Below are 15,007 nucleotides of genomic sequence, written 5' to 3'. Positions count from 1 at the left end.
CGTGGATGCACTCCAGGCAAAAGGAGTGCCTGCAGGGGTCCACGCGAGCTGCGCTGGACAGCGGGCCCAGGCAGATGGGGCACATCTCGTCCCCGGGGGCCTCCTCGGGCTGCTCCTGCTGCTGTGGCCGCCGGCTCATGGTTCCTGCAGCTTCCGCGACGTGCAGATGGTCGTCCTGTGGGGGAGGCTGCCCTGGTGCTGGGCGCTCAGCAGCTGCCCGGGGTCTTCAGCACCTCGATGTCTCGCGGGTCGCCGGCAGGACCTCAACACCTCGCTTGCCACCAGGAGGACTACTGCAGAGAGAAGCAGGAAGAAAATGTTGTATCAGCAAGCAGACATTCGCTTTCTAGGTTCTGCCAAGTTGTCTAGAGTGCTGTAGCTGTCAGCAGTCTGTGCATGGATTGCAAACACAGACTACGCTTAGGACAGATGAGGTACACGGATGTCTATAGGTGTGAGAGCATTACCGAAGGCCCTTGATGGTTCACGTGCAACAACAATGGCTTCGCGTATGCTTCTAGCAATAGCTCCGCCTCTCTCTCTCCTTCCAGCCGTGGAGACTCGAGCTCTCGCCTACCACCAGCCGGACTGGCCGCAGGCGCCCCGCGCAGGGCTTTTATAGGCAGCCCCCTTCTGTGAGGACACCCCAAACCCTGCTGATGTCACCTCTGGCCTCACAGAAGGGGGCTGCCTATAAATGCCCTGCGCGGGGCGCCTGCGGCCAGTCCGGCTGGTGGTAGGCGAGAGCTCGAGTCTCCACGGCTGGAAGGAGAGAGAGAGGCGGAGCTATTGCTATAGGCATACGCGAAGCCATTGTTGTTGCGCGCAAGACATCAAGGGCCTTCGGTAATGCTCTCACACCTATAGACATCCGTGTACCTCATCTGTCCTAAGCGTAGTCTGTGTTTGCAATCCATGCACAGACTGCTGACAGCTACAGCACTCTAGACAACTTGGCAGAACCTAGAAAGCGAATGTCTGCTTGCTGATACAACATTTTCTTCCTGCTTCTCTCTGCAGTAGTCCTCCTGGTGGCAAGCGAGGTGTTGAGGTCCTGCCGGCGACCCGCGAGACATCGAGGTGCTGAAGACCCCGGGCAGCTGCTGAGCGCCCAGCACCAGGGCAGCCTCCCCCACAGGACGACCATCTGCACGTCGCGGAAGCTGCAGGAACCATGAGCCGGCGGCCACAGCAGCAGGAGCAGCCCGAGGAGGCCCCCGGGGACGAGATGTGCCCCATCTGCCTGGGCCCGCTGTCCAGCGCAGCTCGCGTGGACCCCTGCAGGCACTCCTTTTGCCTGGAGTGCATCCACGTCTGGGCGGAGGCAAGAAACACCTGCCCGATGTGCCGCGGGCCCATTGTAGCAGTGGTGCGCCTGGTCCGAAGACCCCGCGGAAGATTCCAGCGCAACGCGCGGCTGGGGCGGCGGCAGCAGCAGCAGCAGCGGGGGCAGGGGCAGAGGAGCCCCTCCATCTACCGCTCCCGCAGCGTCTCGCCCCGGCGCAGGGCGCGCAGCCCCTCCACGGAGCGCAGACTTGAGAGAAGCTTCTCGTGGCACGCGGGGCAGGTCGGGCGCAGGCTGCCACGCTCCCCGCAGGACGCCGACGTCGGGGACACATCCTGGCTGCACAGGGTGCGGCAGGAGGAGCCGGGACACGGGGACCACGCGGGCCGGCAGGCCGGGCCCCCCGCCTGAGCAGGCGGCCGGGCCTCACCTGGGGACGGGCTGGGGGTGGCAGCCACGATTCCCCCAGGAAGAATAAATTACCACTCTTCCACCCTGCACAGCCTCTGCCTGCACTTCTTTCTGCATCGCTCAGCAAGAGGGGGGTTGGGGGGGGGGGAAGGGGGCTGGACACAGCCCTCCCCTGCTGTCCCCACCATGAATTGGTTTGGGGATGTCTGCTCCTGATGGGGAATGGCTGTGGGTGGCGGGTCCGTGAGTGAGACGTGGGGGTGAGAAGTCATTTGGGGGATGGGAAGTCAACATGGGAGTGCGAAGGTGTTGGAGACAGGAGCAGCCCAAAAGTTCAAATTGCTCAGTTGTTGTATCGGCTTCACGTGATAAGAAGATTCAGCTCTACCCACAAAATCCAGGCTGAAGAAGGAACACGGTGCCCAAAACAGAATTTAAAGAAGTTAGCTGAGTTTCTAAAAGACCAAGAGTGCTGAAGCAGTTAAACAATGACTGAGCGTGTGCAAAACAGAACAGACAGAAGTACAGGATGAAGAAGACGATGAGCCTTCACCAGAAAGCCCCGAAGTGCAACCACCAGAGGTTACCTGACCTGCAACAGCAGGAGGGACAATATGATAATTAGTTCTGAGAAACCGTTAGCATAAATCCTGCCCTTTCTTGTGAACTGCATAAATATGGATATTCCCGTCCCATAAATAAGTACTCCTTTTCTTGCTTAGGTGTACGTGTTGGGTAGAATTATCCCCCACATACCCAGTGTTGTTAATAAAGAATACCTACTTCCTAATTCTCCCAAAGGAGTCTTGGAAAGTGACACCGCTTTTTGCGTTCCACCATTGATGAGGACACATCAAGAAACTGAGGAACAACTTTCCACCTGGGAAGGTGGAAATTGGCCAGGGACAGTGGGAATATGCATGAGAAACCTAGGATTGTTTAGAGAAAATCAGGAGCACCGCAACCTCTTGGCTGTCTCAGGTGGAAGATAGAATTGAGCAGTACCTCCCTTGTTACGTGGTGGCATCCTACGCTATCTTCTGTGTCAGTGCTATAAAAGGGCCCTGTTTTTTACCCAGAAAGAAGCTCCCAGAAGGGCTGGGGATGGAAGGGACCTCTGGAGGTCATCTGCTCCAAGCCCCCTGCTGAAGCAGGGCCACCTAGAGCTGTACGTCTGCTGGGCACCACTTAAAAGAGCCTGGCTCTGTTTTCTTTGCATCCTCTCTTTGGGGATGTCTAGACACTGCTACGATCCCGCCGAGCCTTCTCTCCTCCAGGATGAATGCACGGTGACACACAATGCAATTGCTCGCTGCCCACTGAGTGATGATGCCCAGACAGACCCCGCGCGGTGGCAGCCACACTCTGACCAACCTGCTCAGTCCCAGTCTTCAGCACGACCCCATAGGGTATGGGACATGGCTCTGGCCAGTTTGGGCCAGCTGTCCTGGCTGCGTCCCCTCCCAGCTCCTGGTGCACCCGCAGCCTCCTGGCTGGCAGGGCGGTGTGGGCAGCTGGAACAGCCTTGGCTCTGTGTAAGCAGTGCTTTACGACAACTAAAAGATAGTTGTTTTATCAGCATCACTGTCATCCTAAATCCAAAACACAGCACCATACCAGCTACTGGGAGGACGATTAACTCTGTCTCAGTTGAAACCAGGACACCTCAGTACTGAACTACTAAAAATTCTTAAATGCTTTGTCCTGCTACTGATGAATTTCCAAAACTGATTAGTGTCTTTTCTGAGGGACCTTTGACTTGACCCCCTAAACTTGAGCTTTAAAAAGTGTCGTGTTCTGAAAATGAGCATACCTAAAGATGTGTCAAACAAGGTGCTCAGAAACAGAGGTGGTGAATTTTTTAAAGTTTAAACCATGTATTTGTGTTAATATTGTGTAACTGCCACACATACTGAAAGAGCAGTGTGCATTATACTAGGAGCAAAAGCATTACATTAATCATTCAAGCATTATTAAATTATCAAAACATTAAACCTTTATTGCTGCTATTCTTCTTTCAGAAGATTCTCATGTGAGGTAAAGCACAGCTGATAGATTTAGCATAACAAGAAAAATGCTTTGAAAATGTTAATAACTAAGAAAATGTTTTTATTTAGCATATCATTTTTAAGTTGTTACAGAGCATCTTCAATACTGAAGGATTTGAGGCTTTTATCTTGATTCTGCAAGGAATTAAGCTTTGTTTTTACATTGAGGAGGGGCAATAGAAGCTATCATCCAGAGTGAAAATCTTTCCCTTCAGATAGTATTGCCTTGGTTATTACAACCAGATATTAAAAATTACTTCCCTAGTGCTGAGGTTTGCTGTGTCAGTTTTCATGATACTCAGCTCAGAGTGATGCTATATTTTGAGTCTTCTTACACAAAATCCTGTTATCCTTTCTGAAGTTTTCTGCACTGCGGGGTGCATTCTTTCGGATGTATCATTTTGAGGTGTTTTCTTTCAGATAACTTTTCTTACCAAATCTGTGTTTCATAAAATATCCATTAAACAAAGCTTTTACTCACCCTTAAACAATATGCTTATGAGTAAGAAGAGGCAGCTCAATCATTTTTAATCCCATGCACTCTGGATTTTGGTGTCACTATGATTAAACCAGCTGCCTCACTCTCGTCTCTGCTGTGCAGTAGTAATCTGGCAGAATTTGATCACCAAAGCCCCTTACAGACCAGAAGTTTCAAGCACGGAATTCAGTCCACATACTAAATCTATATCAGGGCCTTGAGGAAAACTCTTTAGTTACAGATTTGTTGGGTTTTGTGCTAGTTCTACACGCTCTTACATTAGATGTATCATAACCATGTAATTGGAAAAAATGGTCAAACATACAGCTTTGTTGTTTAGAGCTCCATGTGATAAAGTTGAAGAGATGCACACATAACATGCTTTGCATCAGTTTCTAAACACACCATTGCCTTTTCTCTAGCAGAAAAAGAAACAGGTCGCTCACAGAACAACACATCGAACACAGCAGCATTGACAGATTTCATCTTCAGGGCATGGAAAAGACTTAAGGTTGCTTGAGTCTTGCCCAAGACTGCACGGTCCCTAGAGATCCATCTCCTTCTCCAGACATTCAAATTCTGGTTTCCATTTTCAAAGCTCCGATTTCTTTGCTTGCTTGCATTTGTGGAATAGTAACAATGTGCTGAAGAGAAATTTGACCAAAATGATGCCCCTAGACTTTAGCTAATATCTTATCCAAAGCTGTTCCTATTCCAATGGCTATCTTGTCAGTATGGCGGACATTTGGTGAGGAGAAAAGGGTAGAACTAACTATGCATATTACAATTATTTTTATACTAACACTTGCATAGAAACACCAGGAGAGCAAACAGAATTGCTCTCTGCCCCAGATAGATGCAGAAGAGGTCTGTGGAGGTTTGGGATGTGGCCGATAGAGAAGAATAATATCCGTATGCATAACATTAGTCGTGATTCTGTTGAAGAAGGAAATGAAGATGGGAGTCGTGACTCCAGAAAATGGATGGAGACCATTCGTATCCACCTCCTGTCGATTAACTCCACAGTGAGCAATTTCCCCTCCAGCTGTGGAGGTCTAACACCCAGCAACCTTTCCTCCAGCCAGTCAGCTTGCACAGAAAAAAGAGGATGTTGTTAAAATTAAAAAGGCTGTGGTTGACACTGCAGCTCTACTATAGAAAGCAACTTAATTTAGGTTTAAGAATTCTCTGACTTGTAAGATAATTGCAAATCCATGAGAGGTATATTATGGTACAACACATATATGAACCCAAATGCCTGTAACAGATTTGCATGACAGAGATGCCAAGTAATTTTTTGCATTTACCTGCTCTGTTTGTCATCCTTACATGGTTCATGTTTTCACATTCTAAAGAGGACTTGCTCTTCTAACCTTCTCTAATCCATCTTGCCAATACTTGTGTTAGCTGGTAGCAGCATGATGTCTTGGCCAGTTAACTTATATTTTGAGAGGGTGGGCAAACAGCATGAAAGGCAGTGCCACTGTAGAATATGCTTCAAAGAACACTGCATGATAAAAACTGATGTCAAAAGACCAAGCAGATTTGGAGGCAGAAATAAGCAAGCTAGGTCAGTAAAGGAGCTAAAGCTCAGGAATCTAGACTGGGTCTACGAAGGTTAAAAAAAAAAACAAAACAAAACAAAACAGAAAAAAAACAGTGTGATTTTACCATTCTGCCTGCCATGATTGAATAGCCAAACTGAGAGCAACAGCAGTGCCATGGAAGTCCTTGTGGAACAAGCACATGAGTGAAATATTGCTGAGGGACACCAGGAGGTCTCACTAAAACCACACTGGTACTCTTTTTTCATTAGCAGTCAGGAAAGCACAGGTGCAGTGTGTCTGAAAGGCTCAAAGAAAAAGAATTCTCAAGAGTAACCTGTCCTATGTTTTATTTTAGGATTTTTTCAGCAAATCTGATCCTTTCCTGGAGATTTTCCGGATGAATGATGATGCAACCCAGCAACTTGTTCACAGGACTGAGGTAAGGAATAGGGTTGGGTTTACTTTCCAAGGACAAAGGTAGGTTGTCAGGAGGAGTAGCTTGTGCTTCCAATGTCAAAAAAGTATTGCAAGCACCCATGTTTAAAAACCCTTCTATCTCTGCTTTAATTATTTACTAATGGGTATCAGGTCTTGACTTATGCACACAAGAGTAAGGGAAGATGGTATTGAAGCCAAATATTTAAGTTTAATTAAACTGGCAGATGCTCTGTTTGCAGGTCAGTACTTATGCATATTTTATTTAGCCCAAACCATGCTACAGACAGTATCATATTTTCCTATTAATGCCATGTTGCATCCGCTTGGCTCCTCATAGCTTGCTGTGATAAAAAGATTTGTAATCTGGGTCCTTTACATTTGTTTCTTATGCCACAATATTGTTACTGCTTCCGTGGCAATGATTGGCACTGTCTTTAAAAGCAGCATCTAGGTGTATGGGCTGGAGTTATGCTGGGTATTTGGGGTTATGAGCCTATTTGTTATGTATCCCATAAAGTATTCTACCAAGGAAGACCATGTGTCCATAAGTTGATAGTGCCCATCCCCACTGCCAAGGCCTGCATCTCTTCCATGGCTTCCAGTTCAGAGATGTATCCTACAGCCTTCCTTTTGTGGGTTACACCCCTACTGTAGCGTGGCAGTGCTGGGGCATTCTCTGTAGTGTGAGCTGAATGCAGGCCCATTTCCCCACTTATGCTCCTTTCTGGTGCTTTCCAGAGCAGGTTTGTTGGAAACCGCAATTTGCTCCAGGACAGGTATCCCATGCATGTTGTTCACCATACCTCCAGCTCAGTTGTTTTCTCCTCTTTATGGTATTACTATTTTTTAAACTGTGGCTGTTGTTAGTAGAAATGTGCAAATATTAAGGGTTCCCTTCATTTCTTTTCATTCTCAGGTTGTGATGAATAACTTAAATCCAGCCTGGAAGACCTTTAAAGTATCTGTAAATTCTCTGTGCAGCGGAGACCAGGATCGCAGGCTAAAGGTCAGAAGCAGTTCCTACTTTCTGAATAGTTTTTACTCATAGCAAACATCTGTGTCTTCCATTTTCTGTTGAAGATTCCTACTCTGTTCTGCACTCTTCTTTGACAGACAAGATGATCGTGCAGCTGTTTTATGGCTACCACAATCAAATTAAAGATGCAGAAAAGTGGTTATCCACTGTAATCAGTAGATTATTCTCCATGTTTCCTACAGTAACCTGGAAGAATAATTGTGCAGTTTTTGCCAATCAGTTGAATAATTTGAACCCAGCACCACTCAACTGGTGTAAGTATGCTCAAGAGAAGTGGTAGCTCTGCAACCAGTTTAGCTACTTCCTCACTTTTTTGGCTGGAGTTCTTCTGTAAGAAACATTGAATAATGAGCTCTGTTAACATATATGAAAAATGGGGAGACCACAAAAAGACACACACTGTTGTAATGACAGTGCAACTATTCAGCAGAAAGACTGATGCTTGGGCTCCAGGAGCTCTGTGCAGAGAAATTCATCTCCCTGTGGCTAATTTAGGTTAAATCATGGCTGAATCAGAATCTTCTATTCTTCTACTCAGGTTTAAGGTTAAGACTAAATTAAAGTTTAAAAAGGAGCACTGTCCACAGTGTCTATTCAGCCTCTCGGAGCTGGCGAGAGGACATTGGACCCCAAAATGTCTCTTTTTTTTCTTACCATACCAGGGTGTGTAGTTGTTCCTTTTCTCTACATGCCTGTCTTCTTACATCATTATAGTTGTATAACCCTGCAGAAATTATACTTTTATTTTTCACTCATTACATACTGTAGGATGTGCTGTGCAGATAGAAGAAATAAAATGCTTGGTCTCCATGTTATAATGCATGCCACACATGGGTGGAAAAAGATAAAAGGGAGTCCTGTGAATTCTTGAATTTATATTGGTCATACTGATTGTGATTTATGACTTCACAACATCAGCACAGTTGTTATGGAACAACAGTGATACCAACACTGTGTTTGTATATATACATTTGTATGGCACTGGGGATGCACAAGGAAGACACAGAATACAGAATGGTATTGGTATGTATTTTTTTTGTCCCTTGTGGCAGTGGTGAGCAGACAAGATGAGACCAAAGGCAAAAGAAGCACCGAAAGAGTGAGGGAGTTTGAGGAAAGAATGAGAGATGGAGCAAGGAGAAGTAAAGGATGGAGTAGATGGAGAGCAAGGTGCTTAAGAGGCCAGACCAAGGTGTTTGTGGGAGGTTCATCTGAGATGTTGGAAGGAATCTCCAACAGATTCCTTCAGGTGGTATAGGGAAGCAGTTGCAGAAGATCTTTCCATCTGTCTCTTAGTTGGTAAATGGTCAAACCCGCTGTGTTTGGCATGTCCACTGAGATTGGAACAGAGTTGTAGCAGATGAAATAGAGAATGAGGTCTAGGGAAAGAATGGCCTCCATTTTAAACTGCCAGCAAAATTAACAGTATTGACTAAAGAGGATTTCTAATGCAAATGAAGGAATGTGTAGGAGTTATTTATGGTAGCATGTGTAGAATGAAAGTAATGTGAAGTGTCAGAATAATGACTTTGGTATCCCAGGAGGTTGCAATTTTATAAATTTCTGGAGTAGATTAAATATCTATGAGTTATTGCCTGAAACATAAAAGACAAGGAAATTACTCTGTGTTGTGTAAAGCAATATCATTCCCCAGGACAGGGGAGAAAAAAACAAAACAAAACAAAACAAAAAAACAAAAGCGCAGCTATCCTCCAGATCCCGTAACATGATTGATTCAAAGGACAGTCAAGGATAATGAGACCTGCCTTGTCTGGTGCCTTTAATGGTACCTCCGATGGCCAGGCTGCTACTTCCTGACAAAAGGGAAGCACTGGAGAAAGCACAAAGGGTGCTCGTTTGGATGTTGAGTTCACATCACAGCTCCAGCAGGGCTGGGAGCTGAGATTTTGCTTTTGAGTGGAGCGAGCAATGAAGGGCTTGGAAGGGGAGGCTGGGCAGTTCTTTGATCTACTAGAGAAAGGCAAGCCGCTGGTGGAAGTAGCTCATGTATAAAGTAGCTTAAAATGAAATGGGCAACATCCTTTAGTAATGTGATTGTAAAGGTCTGGAACAAGAGATGGATCATATTTCTGTTGTTGAAATGAGATTGTGTGTATGTGGCCTTTAAATCACTTAGATGAGAAATTCTAGGGAGAGATGCAAATGAAATGTGATGCCTAGAAATGTCAAGGCACTATGAAGTCCATAAGGGTAGAGGGTTTTGGTTCTAGAGGAAGAACTATGCTTTAAGCTTTTCAAGACTGAGGTGAGAAGGTGTGAGAAAGGATGAGATTTCAGCTTGGGTGGAAGAAGATGGGTCTGGAAATAAAGGGGGATATCTTTGAGCTACGAGTACAGAGACAATAGTTGAATTTATTTACGGATGATACTGCCAAAATATGGAGTTAAGAGAGAGAAGTGAAGGGAAACAAGCATAGTCCTTTGGGACCACCTGTAGAGAAGCAGAAAGTGGAAGGTGAAGGAATGAGTGAAGAAGAGAATTAAATCAAAATGGATCTTACAAACCTATTGACAGTTTTCAAAGTAGTCTGATTCTTCACAATGCTTCTCTTCTCTTCTCTTCTCTTCTCTTCTCTTCTCTTCTCTTCTCTTCTCTTCTCTTCTCTTCTCTTCTCTTCTCTTCTCTTCTCTTCTCTTCTCTTCTCTTCTCTTCTCTTCTCTTCTCTTCTCTTCTCTTCTCTTCTCTTCTCTTCTCTTCTCTTCTCTTCTCTTCTCTTCTCTTCTCTTCTCTTCTCTTCTCTTCTCTTCTCTTCTCTTCTCTTTTTGGAGAGTATGTTTTCATTTGTGTATGCAAATATTTGCGGGCCCTGATTTAGATGGCTGAATATTTGCCTAAGGCTGCAGTTCAGATATTCACAGGAAAGCTAAAAGTAGTAGGATTTGCACTAGATTCCTTTATGCAAAAATATTTTAAAATTAATTGTGGCTGTAAAATAAGAAGCTTGAAGCTTCTTTCCAATTCAGGCCCCTTACACCTTGTGGTGGGTGTAAGATAAGGCTGCTATGGTAAAGCAGCCTCCAGAATCACTTGTGTTTGACAGATAGCATACAGAACTTGTCAGCTGACAATTCTGTTTTCCTTCTATGCAGACCATAACTTAGGAATTTGATGATAGCAAGGACAAAAGAGTGGAAATTAGAAGAATCAGAGAGGTGAAGTGTCTCTGATGGGTTTAGTGCTGTAAGACTGCTTCTACTTTGATTTACATTGACTAAGCATTCCCGTCTTCACACTACCATATTTTTGAAGCGTTGACTTCAGATGCTTTGTTTCACTCCATTAAGTATATAGCGATGTGTTACCGTTAAATGTTGGAAGGATTCCCTGTGCCATATTTAACACGGGGAGTTTTTGTGTATTCCAGCTACTATGCTGACTTTCTCACAAGGATTGCCTGCTCACTGTGAACAGCAAGTGCTACAGAGATGGCTGGTTATGAACCCATACCCGTTGTTTCTTTTTGACATACTCTGGAAGGCATAATTTAAGTTAAAGCTTTAGGAGGGAACAGGAGTGTTTGAAGGGAAATGTCAGATTGTGGAAATTTTGCAAATGGAAGGAGACTTCTCACCAATAGCAGACACGTTACACTGCCCACTGCCCTTGACACATCAGTGCACAACATGTATGCCTCTGTAGGCTGTCTGGAGATCTGAAGTCTTGGCATTTCATCTCTGCCACTGAAATCGCATGGGTACTGAGCTTAGTGGTTTGATTTGTGTTATGAAGTGTGGGGATTAACAAAAATGGGCTGAAACAACTCAGCTTAACTTATTTTACCCTTTTTAAGTGTTGCACCCCAAGCAACGTTTACACTGTCTGGGCATTTGAAATTCTTCCCTGTTGAAAATGTCTGTTTAAAAAGATAAGATGTGCAAGGTCACTAAAATCAAAGCTACCAATAATTAGGATCTCCCTCAAAAGTCTTTCACCAGCATCCTCTACAAAGTCTGTTAATTAGAATTCCTTACGGGCTTTAAAAAAAAAAAAAAAAAAGAAGAAGAAAAAAAAGAAGAAAAAAACCACTAATTTTGCTTTATTTAGCGGTTGGACAGAGAGCAGTTACTTTTTATTCCTCTCAGGATGCCTTCTAAAACTTTATTGCAATTATTGCTGCTCTAGGTTTTATTATGAAACAGATATATTAGATTTATGAACCTACTGAGCTTTTCTTTCCAGACATTGAAACCACCTGAGAAGTCTAGTGACACTTCAGTGCTGGTCATAACTTCTTTTAATGCTAACAATGCAGACAATTTGTGTATGAGCTTAAGTTAAAAGAAAATATCTCTTTGATCCAAAGTAGTACATTGCCTTTCTAATATCTAAAGAGATTTAGTTCACATTGGTGATTACTGACAAATCCAAATGAGGGTTATAATCCCTTTGAGACCTTTTTTTCTTTTTTTATCCTATTCTGCTGTGCTGAAGGTCCTCTAAATTGTGGAATTTTGGCATTCGGTTTTGATTTCTGTATGAGAAGTATGTTGCCATCAAGGTTTTATTTGAAATTCAGGCTTGCTTTGTGAGTATCTTCTGATAGGGATATTCTACTGTCCATCAATTCTAGTAGTTCTGGATTCCTCTTGTTCTAGTAGAGTCCTCATAACATACACTGAAATATCATCTCTTTTTGTGTAGGTATTATACATTGTAATATTTAGGGAATAAACACCTAATAAGGTGCTATAGAGGCACACACCACACAGTGCACATGGCACAGAGTAAGAATATCTTCTGCTGAGGTTGTACAGAGAACCTCAATGAAAGACATTCTGCTCATAAGGATAAAAAGGAAAAGAGGCCAAAAAAAAAAAAAAAAAAAAAAAAGAAGAAGAAAATGGTTGCTACAGTAAAAAAGAAACTACAAGGAAAGGGAAACATGCCATATTTATGTAGAAAATTGTCTTCATTTTCTACCCAAATAGGGAAAATTTTCAAAAGAAGAATGTCCATTGGATATTTTTCTACCTTTCAAAAATCTGTATATTGCATCTTCATCAGTGTTGTCAGTTTGTTTATTGTTTCATCCCTCCCTGGCATAGGCAACATTTTTTTTGGTGGATCACTCTTAACGAGGTCTTCTTGAGAAGTCTGTGCTTTGCTGAAGTCGATAATCCACACAGTGTCTCTTCTTTGTTGTTACTGTTACACAATGTGTTCCTTGCTTACAATATTAATAGAATTTCCACAGCCTGCAAAAAAAGATTTTGATGTCATGCTGGATGCAAATAGGCAAACACTTTATTTTAATTTTAATCTCTTCCCTGGAGTCTATTGTGCGAAAGGTTGGGTCTTTTTCAAATAATTGTAACCAAGTTTCTTTCTGATGTCTTTAAAGTGTTGAATCTTTCATGCAAAATGGTGGATCATTAGAGAAAAAAGTTTATTAAAGGTCTGTAAGTGTATTGATTACTCCATTCTGAGTTAAGGAAAAGCAAATAGCAGTGGTTATTTTGATATTCTCTGAGTTATTGCTGCAGTGTTCTCAAAATCAATAAGCTTTGAGTGACCTTTAATGCTTGACTACAGCTCTGCTTATACAGGTATATTATAAACTGTAATCCTTCAGTAAGCTCTCAGTATCTCTGAAAGCCAGCGGTGAAGGTAACTGAGCAGAACCTGTGAAGAAGGCCAAGTAAAGCTTAAGAGACAAGCAATAAGTAATACGTTCAAACAAATCCATTAGTGCTTTTATTCTTCCACAATTTAGCTGTCACACAGTGTTTGATGCACTAATATAGAAAGATACGGTTTATGGTCAACAGCAATGATTTGTGCAGGATTTTAGAAAGCGTGTGGCGCAAAGGACAATTCAAACAGTATCAAATGATAATTAGAAAAGCGTGAACTGAAGGATTTCACACTGCTCCATAACAGAACACTCATTTGTTGTTGCAGTTTTCTTTTCGCTTTTAATTCCATATAGAAAGCAACTGGCATTAAGAACCAATTACAGCGCAGGCTAGACTTGCTGTTTATTTACTTGATTGGGTGATTTCAGTCATACCTGATTAACTACTCAGTTCTACATTTTCCTCTTCAATTTACTCACAAAATTAATGTCGTTGGAGCCAATCATTCCCTCTGTGCTTACCCTGGTGTCACTGAAGAGGTATTTGCATACATAGTCTTTCTTGTGGAAAGTCTTTAACAACAAGAAAGAGGGATTCAATCTTTACTTGTCTTTAATATGAATCTAAAGATGTCTTGAAATGGCTTTTTCAGTAAATTGGTAATTTTTCATTAGGTCAAGACATTTTCCTGGAATCTTTAGAATAATTGCCTTGCTCTTGGAGGGTGAAGATCTTTATTTAGTAACCTGAATAACATTTATTAGTCATTATAAGGATGTTATCTTTTTGTGATTTTCCAGAGAAGTTCTTATAAGACTGCAGAGCTGATAATTTTAGATAATAAATGTTCTTTCGTGGTGGTCAAAACAAGCACACAAAAATTTAGGTTTAAGTATTGGGATGTCTAATACAAGCTCACTTAAAGAAACAGGCATCTGGTAAAAGCGAATAGAAATATTTGTATGTACTGCTTAACCAGAGCAAGAGTTTTAAACAGTCTTCTGAGAGGATGATCCATTATTTTGAGGATTATTAAAAAATGAAAATAAATGACACTTTAAAAGCTGATCTCTATGAGACTGCCTTGCATAAAAGCCATCAGCTGTACTTTTCCAGTAAATAATTTATTAGAATACTACAATACTTAAACGTTTCTCTTGCTGTCTTTCATATCCACCCTGATTCTCTCTATGTGCCCATTGTTGCAGGACCACTACAATGATCATTAAAAACTCAAGTGGCCTACTTCACAAGATGTACAGTGATTGTTGGAAATTTGCTACGACTGCTCACCCTGTTTTGTCAGTTTGGGTTAATCTATAATTTAGCAATCAGTTTATAATACGAGTGCCTCCTGAGTTCATTAATCGCAGCAGTGTGTTTGGCACCATGATTTATCTGAGCACACTGAGGACTGATTTTACCAATCTCCATAAACTCTGTGCAGGTGGGGTGCAAGATTTAAGACCATCCTTAAAACAAAACTGATTAAGACCTGGTGTCTGTGATCTCAGCTCTCAGATTCCCTTTTCACTCTCCCTCTTTCCTTGGCTGTACTCATGATAAATCCATTGAAGAAAATACCAGATTGCAGTGAAGGTTGAGGATACAGAAGTGGACTCAAGAAATGAGCTTGATCCATTTTTTGTTGGAGTCAGGGAAACTCATTCTGCAGACTTTGATAGGCTTTGGTTTGTTCTCCATTATTGTAACTGCTGGATATATAGCAAATTAATTGTTAGATTAATTAATCTAGATTTGGGTTAATTGATGTTTGTGAAGTGCTTTGAAGATAAAATAGCTATCTAACTGGCAAGTGTTGTCACAACAATTAGGGGTGCAAGTGGATTGCACAAGGGAGTGAGTATCTGATATACAGTGGTAGAAAAAAGAGTTGATATTCAGATCTCCAAGGGTTTGGGATACTGATAAAAATGATGGTAAACTGCTGAGAAGCTGGTATATATGAATCAAATTGGCAGGGGAGCAAGAGACAGAAGACTCGTGCTGTTCCCTTGGGTTAATCTTGATAGACCTAATTTCCTAGTTGACCCTGCAAGAGGAGATTTTTATTTTCTCCCCCAAGGCCTCCAGTACCACAAGCCCTGAGGCAAAAATGAAGAAACTTCACCTTAACATTTCAAAGAGCATTCACTATGTGAAACA

At 42.8% G+C, this 15,007-nt stretch overlaps 1 protein-coding gene across 1 annotated transcript in view; it reads left to right on the top strand.

The window, feature by feature from the left end:
- Positions 1-15,007, top strand: part of CPNE4 (copine 4) — a gene marked incomplete at its 3' end in the record, with an annotated part of 189,730 nt that overhangs the window by 97,927 nt on the left and 76,796 nt on the right. The window contains exons 6-7 of the mRNA XM_084306945.1: positions 6,125-6,208; positions 7,124-7,213. Coding sequence (XP_084163071.1) covers positions 6,125-6,208; positions 7,124-7,213 — 174 coding nt within the window. The remainder of the gene's footprint in view (positions 1-6,124; positions 6,209-7,123; positions 7,214-15,007) is intronic.

The sequence above is a fragment of the Netta rufina genome, assembly GCF_964035555.1.
Source record: "Netta rufina genome assembly, chromosome: 2".
Classification (NCBI taxonomy): Eukaryota; Metazoa; Chordata; class Aves; order Anseriformes; family Anatidae; genus Netta; species Netta rufina.
Note: the sequence above shows the minus strand (reverse complement) of the source record. Positions and strands in the feature narration are given on the sequence as shown.